The 14374-nt window shown below is 39.2% G+C and overlaps 2 protein-coding genes across 8 annotated transcripts in view; one reads left to right on the top strand and one right to left on the bottom strand.

Moving 5' to 3' along the window:
* Window positions 1-5888, bottom strand: part of Abhd18 (abhydrolase domain containing 18) — a 45079-nt gene extending 39191 nt beyond the window's left edge. For all 5 annotated transcript variants that reach the window (XR_015443904.1, XM_004854959.3, XM_087193273.1 and 2 more), the window contains exon 1: window positions 5637-5888. The gene's annotated coding sequence lies outside the window, so the exon portion shown is untranslated. The remainder of the gene's footprint in view (window positions 1-5636) is intronic.
* Window positions 5889-6013: 125 nt separating this feature from the next.
* Mfsd8 (major facilitator superfamily domain containing 8) overlaps window positions 6014-14374 on the top strand; it is a 48885-nt gene continuing 40524 nt past the window's right edge. The window contains exons 1-2 of one of the 3 annotated variants that reach the window (XM_004854957.3): window positions 6014-6166; window positions 8619-8710. In XM_004854957.3, coding sequence (XP_004855014.1) covers window positions 6102-6166; window positions 8619-8710 — 157 coding nt within the window. In that variant the 5' untranslated portion in view covers window positions 6014-6101. Of the gene's footprint in view, window positions 6501-8618; window positions 8711-14374 lie in introns of those variants that run through there. The other 2 variants (XM_021236476.2, XM_013075906.3) reach the window with 2 other exon arrangements.

Here is a 14374-nt window from a genome sequence, read left to right as displayed (position 1 = left end):
TACGCTACAATAAGGGAAACCAATTATACTTAGCTTTTGAGTACAATGTCTGAGCTAACACCCTCAATATCAAGTGACATTTTGTTCATACCAACAGGAAAAACAAAAACTCAAACTTCATCTACCTGATAAACATTCATTTATAAGCCAATGAGCTCTTGAAAATTTGTGTAAATCAGGTTTTTATACTTCTAAACAAATAGTAAAAGGTAAATTGACTTCCAAAATGCTGTCTCCATTATATATATTATAATTAAGTGATTAAAATCACAGAAGTATAAATGTAATATATATTTAAATTGTTTAGCTAGTTTTGTTTTTTTCCCTTGAAGAGTAAATGTCAGTATGAAAGGCATGGTGAAACACACTTGTAGTCCCAGCACTCTGGAAGGCTGAGGCAGGGGATTTAAATTTTGAGCCCGTCTCAGCAACTTAGTGTCTTAGAGATCCTGTCTCAAAAAAAAAAAAAAAATTAAAAATTAAAAAGGAGTGGGGATGCAGCTCATGGCAAATACCTTGGGTTCAGGCCCCAGTACCCAACCCCCATTTACCAAAAAAGAATAAATCTGTCTTTTGACCTAGTTCTGTTATGGTGCTCCTAAAACCCTTGAAATTTTGTGAGTTGAATGCTTGTGTTATGTTCATAAAGTGACTTATGCAGTTGGGGCCGAACCACATACTTTGGACCAGCCTGACCTCCAGAGAAGGGAATGAAGAGGGAAATCATGTTCAATTAACTTGGCCAATGATTCAATCAATCATGTGCATGTAATGATAACCCAGGAAAAACTGGCCATTGGACCTTGTTAGAGATTTTTAGTTAACACTTTGACATCTCCAGAAGGTGATGCTCTGGCCTCCACAAGGAGCATGCCAACTCCATATTGCTTCTTTCATATGTTTCTTCATTTGGCTATTTCTCAGTTGTATCTTTTATTAAGCTACAATTTCATTTATTTTTAGTTTCTGGTGTTTTTTTTTTGAGTCAGGGTCTCCCTATGTAGTTCAGGCCAGCCTTGAACTTACCCAGGACAGCCTCAAACTCCTGATCCTCCTGCCTCAGTCTCTCAAGTGCTGGGGTTACAGGTGTGCACTGCCATGCCCAGCTAAAGCTACAATGTTAATACCATACAGGAATTTTCTGAGTTCTAGCAAGGATCTTAACAGTCTCTAAATTTGTGGCCAAGATGCTCAGAAGGGTGGAGCCTGGAGATGCCTTAAGTGTGATTAGCACTGGCAGTGGCATCTGGAAGACTGCCCTTAACTTGTGGGTCTGCACTAACTATGGGTGATGAGTGTCCAAACTGACCTGAAGTATATTCATCTGGGGTGGAAATGGACTAGTAGGTTATTCTTCACACAATTTGTAAAATTCTGACGAGTGTTACATATTCCAAATAATAGGCCAAAACTTTAGATATATTTTGGGGGAAGGGAGATAGCATAAGGAAAGATAATTCTGAGTGATAAATGATTTTCATTACAGTACTCCTTGGATCTTTCTGGAATTGTTAAAATATATACCACTGAGCCAGGCATAGTGGTGTATGCCTATAATCCTAGCTATTCAGGAAACTCGAAAAGGAGGATCACAAAATCAAGGCCAGCCTGGGAAACTGAGTGAGACTCTGTCATTCATCCATCCATCTATCCATCCATCCATCATCCATGAATAAGTAAATAAATAAGGCTGTGATGTAGTTCGGTGGTAGAAAGCCTCTAGGTTCTATCCCCAGTATTACAAAATAAGACACTGGTACATTTTTGTGCATATTTATTAAACTATAGAACAGTGGCATGTCATTGTAATACAGGATTTCCTTGTCTTTTACTAGAATTTTATTAGAGGCCTTTTATTTTCTCTACTAAAGCGGGATGGGCTGGGTTCAATGTTTTCCTTTGCAATATCCACGGCACCAATAGCAACTGGCATGTAGTAAAGGATAAAATTAAAAATCCAACTCTAGTATTTTACAGTAAGAAGAAAAGTAATATACTTTTCATAAGACATAACTTTTAAAAATTTCAACATTCTTTCACAATGACAGAAGATAAAACTAAAGACAAACATACAGAAATAGAAAGTTGCAAGGGAAGCAAGAAAATACTTAAGAACAATGAACTTTTCAAATAGTTTGCGAAGTACTATATTTATTATGTACCTAAGTTCTTTAATCATACCTGATTTTCAATTCTAAACTAGAAAACTTTACCACACCATTTTGACTCCCTGTATAACAGGCTGCAAGAGTGGGCACTCCAAGCTGACTTAGTAGTGCACCCCTATAACCCCAAACTCTGGGAGGCTGAGGCAAGAGGATCACAGACTCAAGCCCAGCCTGGGCAACTCAATGACTCAGTGAGACCCTCACTCAAAATAAAAAATTGGGCTGGAGATGTAGTATAGTGTCAAGGGCCTGGGTTCAATCCCCAGTATTGAGTGGTGGTGGTGGTGGTGGGGCAGATAAAAGTCAGCACTCCGAAACTAGAGCCAGCATAATCCTTGCTATATTTATCCCCCAGTACACAACTGACAAAGGAGGAACACAAAGCAAATCACACATACACAGCTTACTATAAATATAGTTGTTAGATTCTGGATTATACAAGTCTTAAATCGTATCTCAGCTCCAAGAGCAATATAAAATACTCAGGTTTTCTGACTATCTAAACATGTAAATCTTTCTAGGCAGGGCTGGCGGTGTTCAGGTGTTCAGTACCACCATAAACAAACAACAGTCCAAGCCCAGGGTAAACATAATTCCAATTTACCAAAAGGAGGCACCATCTAGAGCCATCCCAGATACAAAAAGCCTGTATATCAAGCTTGACAGACACCAATGAGCTCTTGCAGAAACAAGACCCACTTTTGAAGACCCACTTTTGATATGTATATCAAGCCAAACTGACACAATTGCTGTCTACATTTTAAAATAGCCAATATAAAAGGGAAAAACAAAGTGAAACAAAAATAGAATCTCTAGTACAATGCCAAGTAATCAAATGTCTTTCCTAGAAATGAGCTCTGTTGCTAAAGTGGCACTCATGGCCAGTCATGTCATCACTAGTACTTTTATCTCCTCTCTGGTACCTACATATTTAAACAATATAATCCTAATTTTTTCTGGATTTCTATCTACAGATTGTTTATATATACATATATCTAAAGGTATAAATTAAATTTTTAAAAACATCATGTACAAGAACTTTCTCCACCATTTTCTAAATAAAAGACCTAAGTTTTGCTTAGTAATTCATCTTTTAAATCACTTCTTTTCAGAACAAGTTTAAGTAGCAAGCAAGGGTTTAGATACTCAGCTATACACCATTAAAAACTACCCTTGTGCAACAAATTTAATTCCTTTTAATCTTACACCCAAGAAAAGTAGGAAAATAGGAAGTTCACTTGTTTGGGCAGGGTATAGATATCTACTCTGAACAATCATCTAAGGAAATCCAATGAGTAGACTGTTTCATCCTCCTATGAAACATTCAGGAAATAATCTAATGTCTTTTCAAAGAGCTTTAAAAAGATCTTTTTAAAATACGTACTTTGTTTGGATATTAGGGTATGTGTGGATTCCCAAGAGATACTTAGAGCTTTTTTAGATTTCACCAGTTGTGCATGTACTCATTACACATGTTCCTGTCATCTTAATTCATCACTTGGAGGAAGCAATGGAAAACAGTAGTGGCAAAAGACTCAGGTTCAAACACTGGCTGTGTGACCTTGAGGAAGCCACGTTAACATACACATAGGAAATAATAAAAAAAACTAAAAAAAACCAAAAAACAAATAGGAAATAATACTTGGCCTAATACATCATAGCAAATTATTTCATTTACATAAAAACTAAGTATCTGTTTTATTGTGTTTTAAGAGATATGGGGAAAAAGTCTTCCTGCTGTGCTTTCACAGGAAGCCTAGTAGTAAACAGCACAGGCTTTATATTTAGGATCCTGTGTTTCCTGTATAAGAATCACCCTCTAACCGATTGCATCACTGGAGCTCCATGATTCCTGAATTCAAGCAGCGTGCGTGTGTGTGTGTGTGTGTGTGTGTGTGTGTGTGTGTGTGTGTGTGTTCCTGGGGATTGAAGCCAGGGCCTTCACAATGAGCTGCATCCTCAGCCTTTAAAAAAAATTTTTTTTTTTTTTTTTGGCACTGGTGATCGAACTCAGGACCTTGTGCTTGCCAGGCAGGTGGTGGAACCACTGAGCTAAATCCCTGACCTAGCCTTTTAAAATTTTGAGACAAGGTCCTGTCAAGTTACTAAGTTTCCCGGGCTGAGTTTGAATTTGCCAATCCTCCTGCCTCAGCCACCCAGTGGGTGTGTGCTACCACACCCAAATTTAAGTGGCTGCTTCTTACATGGTGATCTACACAAGTTACTTCAATATCCCTGCCTTCAATATTTTTTTCTATTTGAGACAATTTTCCAATTCCTACCTCAAAGGATGGTTGTGGGGATGAAACGTGTAAATTTAATAAGCATTACTCATCACGTATATTCATATCTATATTATATATAGATATATATCCTTTTACCAGCAATACTGGTTCAAAGTTCCTTTGTCCACTGTATTTACGACATATACTACTATGCTAGCCTCTGGGGACTAAGTAAAGACAGCAACATCACCTTTTTGGGTCTCAGTCAATGGCTTCTAACATGTTTTTATGAGGTGTTACAACTGAATTTGAAAGACTGAATCCAATCAATACAAAAAAAACCAGGTCAGGATTCAGAAGATACTTTCGAAGAGAAAGCTTAACTGTTTACCAGTGGAATGTACTTCACTGGACACACAGAAGGTCACGAATGAAACAAAGGTTAGAGGAGACAGCAATAAATACCACACACAACATATAACTAGTAGGAAACCTGGCATAGGTTAGAAATATCAGTTGAAAAGAACTGAGTTTGTGTCCCAACTCTTGCCAAGTCCACACTGAGTGACCCTGGGTAATCAATGTCTCTGGATCTTAGATCTCAGTAAAAGGGAAATTTGTGCACTGTACACCTATCTCATGGAAAAGTTATAATAAAATTAAATCACATGACAACGTAGCTGGCGCTAATAAAATGTTAATTTATGAGACACAAATGCTGACTACTGCCACCAATTAGCCTGTGAGCCTGGCTGTAGAGATAAGACGTCAATTGTAAAGACCAGGAAGGAAGTAGCATGTAGAGCTAGTGAAAATACCCTGGTTTTCTAAAATGCCATCTTTCTTGAGATTAAAGGAGTCAGTTGTGGCTGGGCAGGTGCCGTGCCTTTTCTAAGCACCAGGCTCCAACAGCAAGATCTACCGAGTGGCATCTTACAAGGGCAAGGCCGCAGTTCGCGAGGCCTCCACTGGGCGCGGGTTGGGGGACCCGCGGATAAGAAGGGGCTGGATCCCACCTTCAGTCCCGACCTTCACAAGCGCTACAGGTGAAGGTGTCTTGGAGTCAGCCGAGCTAAGGAACGAGAAGCGGGGGCCAGCTTCACCTGCCGCTGCAGGCAGAGGCTCCCCGAGCGCGCCCAGACCCCAGCCTCGTCCCCGCCGCGCCCGCGCTTCGGGTCCCTGCCTAGCCGCACGTACGCAGCGCGCGGAACCGAGCAGGAGCCGGGGCACGCCGGCTACTTACTGGCCGCCGGGCGGACGTCTGCGCTCGAGCGGACTGAACCTCCCAGCGCCGCCGCTCTCGAGGCTTCTGAGACTCGTCTTTCGTAAGAGACCAACAGCGGGCACCTCAGCCTCTCGAGGAACAGTGGAACGACGGGCAAGGCGAGTCGCAGTGAAGTGCACTGAGGAGCACCACGCTAGAGCCCGGCTGGACGGCCGTTTGAGCAACGCCCCTGAGTTGGTTCGACTAGCCCACGCGCAGTTGGGCGGGGCGGCGGGTGCGGACGCGGGGTGGAGCCCGGGAACACATAGCTCCGCCCCTACTCCCTTCCGCCCGCAGCTGCTCCGCCTCCCGCGCGACCCCGCCTGTGATCTCGGGACGCCCCGCCCATTTCCGGCCGCCGGGCGCGCGCACGCACTTGAAGGCCGCGGGAGATTGGGGGGTGTAGGAGAGAGTAAGTGTCGCGAGAGCTGTCGGGCTATCACTATGACGAGCCTGGGGGTCGAGGCTGGACGGGAGCCGCTCTTAGGCGACGACACACCCGGCAGCAGGTGAGATGACGCTGATGGAGGGACACCCAGCCCTTCCTGCGCTGTGAAGCTGGCGCCCTTCCTGGCATCAACTGCACTGGACCGAACCCTCACTGCCGGGAGGTCCCCTCGCGGCCGCCGGTGACTCTTCCCCAACTACAGGCACTTGGCCGCGCGGGCCAGTGAGCCCGTGTTGCGGGTTCTCAACCTAAAAAGAAACGCAGAAAGTCAGGCAGAATAAATGAATTGACTGGAGAATAGCGGAGAATTGCAAAACAGGGTATGCACGCGAGGGCAGACCAGACCGTAGGCGTACCGAGAAGGGTATGAGATTCTTTCAAAAACAAACATCCAGGTGAGCAAATTGGAAACGAGTGTCGTAGCTCCCTAGAGCTCTCTGGAGAAGTTGGCTTTTGTTCATTGGTAGAGGCAGTCGTTGCCAGATACTTGTCCTGTGCAATCTTGATGTTGGCTGAGAACTTCTTACCTACTTCCAACTCCTTTCTGCTAGTTTCACAGAGATGTTGGTGAAACCCAAGGTACCTCTTTGACTTTAACTGTCACAATATTGCAGCAGCTACGCCAGTGCATTTTGTTAGCCCTGTACAGCTGATAGCTTTCCACATTTGTTAATTAAAAGTTCCAAAATGGTTTTAACCGGTACTTGAAGGTACCAGTCTTAGTAATTGCCTGATACTTTGATAGCAAATAAACCTGTCCAAAATGGGCTCCCTGTTGTCCTGTATTGAATGTACAAGTAAAAACTTTAAACCTTCGAAGGGATAACGTCAATATTTTGATCCATATAATTTTAAAAATTTTGATCCTAATTTATTGGCAGTGCTTCAGAAACATATGTACTATATTTCACACTTAAGTATATATATATGTATGTATTTTTTTTTTTGTTTTTGTTTTGTTTGTTTTGTACGGGGGATCGAGCTTAGGATTTTGCGCTTTCGAGGCAGGCGTTGTGCCACTGAGCTAAATCCCCGGGCCTTAAGTATGTATTTTTAACTTTAGGAAAATTAAATTATCATTTTATTTGAAACATAGTAGTTGTATCAAGTAAATTAACTCGAATACACAGTTAACCTGACTGAATCATAACTTTTGTTTTATCTCTTTCAGCACCAAATTTTTATTTTAATCTATGATTGAAACCCTTTGGAAAATATATTTCTCTGGTCCTGATTTACTCAACAAAATATATACAATACAATTTTGTCTTTACTTGATTTTGTCTTCAGATCATTAAAATTACATCAGTGCTGAAATCTATTTTGATAGTGATATTCTTCAGGACTATCAAGACATTTGGGTCTGTTGGCTTCCATACTAATTTATTTTGCTTTGCTATACTTTTAAGGTATTCATGTTGGCTTTCTAGTTTTTCTGCCTATTCTATTCCTGACATTTTTGAAATCTGTCAGAAGCTCCTGTTTTTAACTCTCAGCAAGTTCTCTTCTCCCGGCTTTGTTTTAGGGATTCTAGTTTGCCGTGGCTTTGACATCATGTATCTGTTTTGATAGAAATATGTCTAGTTACACGACACTGATGAGACTAAAGCTCTCTTATTAGCTTAAGTAAGTTTGAGTGCACAGATAAGATATTTATGTCTTAGAATCCTGTTTGATTCATCTTTGGTCTGTTTTCCAGACAGATTGCAGGATTCTTGAGACATAACTCTACATTTAACTGTATTAAATGGTTAATGGTCTTATGGTCCATTTCACATTCAGTAACCCTATTAAAATTAAGCTCTCTTAAAAAGAGACTTTTTTTTCTTACTCTGAGCTTCAAATTTCATCCAGGTTTATTCATTTTGTTAGAATGACAGATTTCAACACTCTTGATTAATAAATTTGTTCAAACAAATTTGCCAACAAAATAATTGCTTTGAAAAATGTTTTGGTTTTTACTGCCTCGAAAGCGCAAGGTCCCAAGTTCGATCCCTGGTACCAAAAAAAAGAAAGAAAAATATTTTGCTTTTTAAAGGTATCTTGTGTTTCCTAAGTATATACAATGATGCATTAATACAATCATAAAATTTTTAAAGTAATGCTTATTCGTGGATAATCAGTGCAGCAGAAATCAATATTAGTAAATTATACCCGTTATATCATTTTCATGACCTTAGGGAAGAGAAAATAAAATGATTAGCAGAAAAGTCTGCTCATAACGAGATAAGGGATGTGCAGCCTTTGTAAATTTGTCTGAAATGCTTGGAAACAGAAGTGTTTCATATTTAGGATTTTGATATTTTTTAAAATTTTGGAATATTTGAAGGTAATTTTATACAATATTTTTAGTGCACTTGTGTTTTGACTAACCTATCATTGGAGGGCAAGTGTAGGATTTTTCCACCTGTAGTGTGTCAGTGCTCAAAAACTTTCAGATTTTGGAGCATTCTGGATTCTGGAATTTCAGATTATGGATGCTTAATCTATATTATTTTCTTCTTTACTACTAGAGAATGGGACATCATAGAAACTCAAGAGAATTATAAGAGCAGATGGAGATCTATTAGGATTCTTTATCTTACAATGTTTCTCAGCAGTATAGGTAAGTATTAGAAATTATACATAATTTTAAAATTTAGACAAAATGTCATTTTAACCTCATTTAGTATTTTTAAGATTATTTGTATTGTATCAAAAATACATAACAAAATTTGTCACCTTATCATTTCTAAGTTCTGTAGTATTAAATATATTCATGTTATTATACAACTAGTCTGCAGAACAGAAGTGAGCTGCATGTGGCCATGCACAGCTGGTAAGGTTGTAAACTTTTAACATTATTAAGAGATTTTTAGCCATATTTTTCATGATCTGATTGTGCAGTACTTGAATACAGACTGTGTAGGCAACAGCAGAAGACTATGTAGGGAAAGTGAAATACTAATTAACTCTGCCTCCTGAGCCTGCCACACACAGCCAGATTGAAACTTACACATATCACACATCCATGCACTTGTGCAACTTGGTTACCGGCAATACATAATTACCAAGCTGCGTGCGTGCATCTATGAAGACAGTTGTTTATTGTTATTAAATAAGCATGTCCAACCTGTGGCCCTTGGTTTAGACAGCCCTGCATTATAAAAAAAATAAGAAAAAGGAACTTCTGTTACCTGTATACATTAATTATTGTATGTTTTATATGTGGCTTAAGGCAGTTCTTCACTCAGTACAGCTCAGGCAAGCCAAATTGTACACTGTGCACTAAAACATTTTCTTCTCGCAAAACCAAAACTTTTTTTGTTGATTTGTTTAGCAAAACTAAAACTTTATGCCCACTAAATAATTTCTTGTTTCTCCTTCCATTGGTCCCTGGCAGTCACCATTCTACTTTCTGTTTCTATTATTTCACTGCTCTAGGTACCTCGTATATGTGGGACCATATAGCATTTTTCTTTTTGGTGTATTTTTCTTTTTGTAACAAGATTATTTCATGTAACATAATGTTCTCAGGGTTTATTTGTGTTGTAGCATGTGTCCGAATTTTTTTTTTTTTTTTGAGACAGGGTCTTGGTATATAGTCCAGGCTGGCCTTGAGCCTAGACTACATAACCCAGGCTGACCTCCAACTCATAATCTTCCTTTCTCAGCTTCCTGAGTGCTGGGATTACACTCATCCATCATCGTGCTTGGCTTTTTTTTTTTCCTTTTTCTTTTTGAGACAGCATCTTGCTATGTTGTCCATACTGGTTTTGAACTCATGGACACAGCTGAGCAGTCTTCCTCACCACCTGAGTAGGTGAGACTGTAGGCATGCATCACTGTACCTGGCTTTTCTTTCCCTTTTAAGGCTAAATAGCAGTCCACTGTAGATGACAAAAAACTTTTTCCTCTGTCCTCTTTCGTGCCTGAGGCCTATGATTTAAATTGACAAAAGACAAAAAATAAAATAAAATAAAAATAAATAAATTGACAAAAGACAGATTTACAGAAGAAAAAGCATTCAAATTTGCTGTTAATAGATTAGGTAAGGGTCGGGGATTTAGCTCAGTGATTCCACCGCCTGCCTTGAAAGTGCAAGGTCCCCAGTTCGATCCCCGGTACCCCCCTAACAAATAGATTAGGTAATATAGGGGAATGATAAATTATGAAGTGAATAGACAAAGGCTTTTACAAGCAGTAAATTATGGAAAAGTAAGTAGGCAATAAATGGGAGAGACTAATGGAAGATAAAAGTTATTTTAGTAAAGATTGTAAAAGATACATCTCAGTATAGAATCCTCTATCTCAGGTGATCAGAACATTATGTTCCTGGTACCAGAAGAAAAATGTATGCCCTGCTTTAAGGCAGAAAGGGAGTGGAGAGAGAGCCCTTTCTGTATCCAGTTTATTCTCATTCATTTTTATATTCATTCTGTCTCTCTCTCTCTCTCTCTCTCTCTCTCTCTCTCTCTCTTTCCTTCCCTTTCCCCCCCCCTCTGTCTCTCTGTCTCTCTGTCTGGTTTTGTCACAAGGTTTCATTGTGTAGTCCAGGTTGGTCTCAGGCTTGCTATGTAGCCCAGGCTGGCCTCAAACTCACAATCTTGCCTCAGTCTCCTGAGTGCTGGGATTACAGGCATGTACCTCTACACCCAGCATCTGCTGTTCTTCAGTTGTCTTCAGCTTAACATAATCAATATACCAAAGAAGCATATTTTGGGGATGACATATTCTGATCCCCTTCACAATATACCACATTTTGTTTATCCATTCATCTGTCAGTAACATTTGGTTATTTCTATTTCTTGGCTATTGTGAATAGTGCTGCTATGAACAGGGATGTGAAAAAAACTTCAAGATCCTACTCTTAGTTCTTTTGTGTATATACCTAGAAGTGAAACTGATGAATCATATAGTTTTATTATTTTTAATTTTTTTGAGGAATTCTCATAATAGCTCCACCATTTTATATTCCCTCCAACATTCAGGGTTCCAGTTTTTCCACGTGCTCACCAGTCTTTTTTCTTGTTGTGGCACTGTTGTGGTTTTGGTGTGGTACTGGAAAGTGAACCCATCTCTTGAGACTGAGCTACATCTCTAGCCTTTTAAAAAAAAATTTTTTTTTTTTTGAGACAGTGTCTCATGTAGTCCAAACTGGCCTTGAACTCACAGCAATCCTCCTGCCTCAGCCTCCCTTCTGAGTGCTAGGATTACAGGGATGTGCCACCATGCCTGGGATCTCTAGCCTTTTAAAGAGTTGTGGGGTTTTTTTGTGTTTTTTGCTTTTTTTTTGAGACAGCATCTTGCCAGGCTGGTCTCACCCTTGCAGTCTTTCTGCCTTAGGCTTCTGAAGTCCTGGGATTATACCACCATGCCCAGCTTATTTTGTGTTTCTTCTTTTGTTTTGTGTTCTTGAGAGAGTCTTGCCATGTAGCTCAATCTGGCCTTGAACTCACTGCCTCAGACTCCTCTGAGTGCTGAGATTACAGGTGTGCACCACCATGCCTGGCTCCCATTAGCTTTATTTATGAATGTGTAGGTATGTAGTTACTACAAAATGAATTTTTATGGGGAAATATCTGTAATCACGTGAAAAAATAAGGGGGCCAGAGATGTAGCTCAGTGGCACCACACCTGCCTGGCAAGCATAGGGTCCTGAGTTCGATCCCTGAACTGAAAAAAAAAAGGGATGAAGCATTTGGGAGGCTGAAGCAGAAGGTTTGTGAGTTCAAGCCTCAACTACATAAGGAGACCCTGTCTCAAAAAGAGGAAGAGAAAGAGGAGGGAAGGAGGGAGGAAGGGAAGGAAAAAGAAAGAAGAAACAGATAAGAATATATAAGAATTATTAATGCTGTGATTTTTTTTTTTTTTTTAGTAACGGGAATTGAACTCAGTACCTTGTGCTTGCGAGGCAGGCACAGTGCCACTGAGCTAAATCCCCGGCCCGAATACTACGATAGTATGTGTGTATGTATGTATGTATTTATTTATTTATTGGTACTAGGGATCATACTCCAGTCCTTGTGCTTGCGCAGCAGGTGGTGAAACCACTGAGCTAAATCCCAGGCCCCTACTATGATAGTTTTTAAAGAAATGTTTTAGAGAATTATTTTTTCTAAGGTTAGACCCTCTAAATCTGTGGATATTAATTTTACAAGTGATTTTTTTCTTTAAGATGTATCATCTTCCTGTTTTCTCTCACTTGCCAGTCTTATTCATAATTCAACATTGGGTAAAAATATGTTGTAAATAAAGCTAAAGATAAAAAAGTGAACGATAAAGGATACTTTCAACAATTCTTTATAATACAATTCCATCTTGCATTATAAATTAGGATGCCTTGTGCAAATATCAGAAAAAAATTGAATCAGTTGGCTTACATAGTAATGTAATTTATTATTTATTATAAAATGTGTATAGTAGCATAATTCCAGACGAAGGTCAGTAGGGTTTTGGCTTGGCTTTTCAGTGACTCTTGGTTTTACCCTCTGAGACACACTAGCTTCTTTTTTTTTTTGGTACCGGGGATTGAACTCAGGACCTTGCACTTGCGAGGCAGGTAGCTGCACCACTGAGCTAAATCCCTGGCCCTACACTAGTTTCATTCTTATAGCAGGATTGCTATAGAGGTGTCACATCCAGTTATGACAATTTTTGTTGATTTGAAAAAGACTTATTTTAAAACCTCTGTAGACAAGAAGAATCCTTTTCCAGAAGTTTACACATAGACTGAGGTTCACAGGTAAATCTACCCTCATGTCATTGAAAACACTTTCAGCAGGTTTATTTTTGTTGTTTTGACTTGTTTTATTTATTTATTTATTTATTGAACCCAGAGCCTTGAGCATGCTAGGCAGATGCTTTACTACTGAGCACATCCCCAGCCCTTTTAAAATTTTTATTTTGAGACAAGGGCTCACTAAGTTGCCCAGGCTACCCTCAGAGTTTCAATTTTCTGCCTCAGCACCACCCCCCACCCTGGTAATAGACTACAGGCAAGTACCACTGTGCCTTCTCACTTCTAGTTTTTTTCAGTTATCTAAGAAACAATTTCAATTTAACAGCAAAGAAAAAATTAAGCTTCAGATTTGAGTGTGTCTGTGTGCGTAGCACATGTTTGTGTGTATGTGTGTGTATATGTGCATGCACAGTGCTGGATATTGAATACAGGCTCTGGAGCATGCCCTACTACTGAGCTATACAGCCCCAGCCCCTTAACTTTAGATTTTAAATTTGTGTGTTGAACATTTTACTTGTTTACAAGTTTCTTTATTGTAAAATTGTCACCTCGATTTCAGATTCTTTTACTCCCTATTCATCAAAATCAATTTGTCAATTCAAAAGGAGTAAGAATGAAACTAACTAAATCTTTAAAAACAGGTTTTATAAAAGGAATGAAGTACTTACTGACATATGCTATTAACATAGATGAATCTTGAGAACATTGTACTAAATGAAAGAAGCCTGACATAGACTACAGATGTGAGCCTAATTCACATGAAAGTTTGAAATGGGAACATAGGTAGAATAGAAACTACAGGGCCAAAGATTTAGCTCAGTGGCACTACACCTGCCTTGCAAGCACAAGATCCTGAGTTCAATCCCTGGTACCAAAAAAAAAAAAAAGTACATCAGTGGTTGGGTTGCTTTGGGTTGGTGGGAGAGGAGATCAAAGATAATCTCTGGGTGATAGCTAAAGGATACAGAGTTTCTCTTTCAGAGGATAAAAATGTTCTGAAATAGACTATAGTGATGGTTGCACATATCTGATTATCCTAAAATCCATTGCTTAGTGTACTTTAAATGGCTCAATTGCATGGCTTGTGAATTGTATCTCAATAAATCTGTTTTGAAAGTAGGCTTTCTAGAATCTCTGTCTGGCTTTATCTAACTTTGAAACTTGTTTAAAACTGATAAATGGTGTAGGAGTTTTTGTGACACTTCTTGAGCAGTGGTTAGCAAGGATAATTGATTCTTTTTAAGGGATAGTCATCTTGAAGTATTCTAGTTCTTTATAGCAATTGCCTCCTTTATTTAAATGAACATTTTTCTTCTTCCTACTCTCCCCTACAGTGAATTCTTTCTTCCAAACCACACAGACTTGTGGCTTTTCTTTCATTTATTTCTGCTATAAAACTTCAAACTTTCAGTAATTTCCATTTTATAGTAAAGGTACGTTAACGAGAAATAGCCCCTCAACTTTTTTATTACTGGTCACAGTATAATTATATGATCTTTTCAAACCTTTAGTATTTATTTTTTTCTGATAACTGAAATCTCATTGCTT

This window comes from Heterocephalus glaber, unplaced genomic scaffold (assembly GCF_053883595.1).
Source record: "Heterocephalus glaber isolate CG9 unplaced genomic scaffold, H.glaber_assembly_v1.0 deba00001586, whole genome shotgun sequence".
Classification (NCBI taxonomy): domain Eukaryota; kingdom Metazoa; phylum Chordata; class Mammalia; order Rodentia; family Bathyergidae; genus Heterocephalus; species Heterocephalus glaber.
The sequence above is the reverse complement of the archived record's forward strand: the minus strand, read 5'-3'. Positions and strand labels throughout refer to the sequence as shown.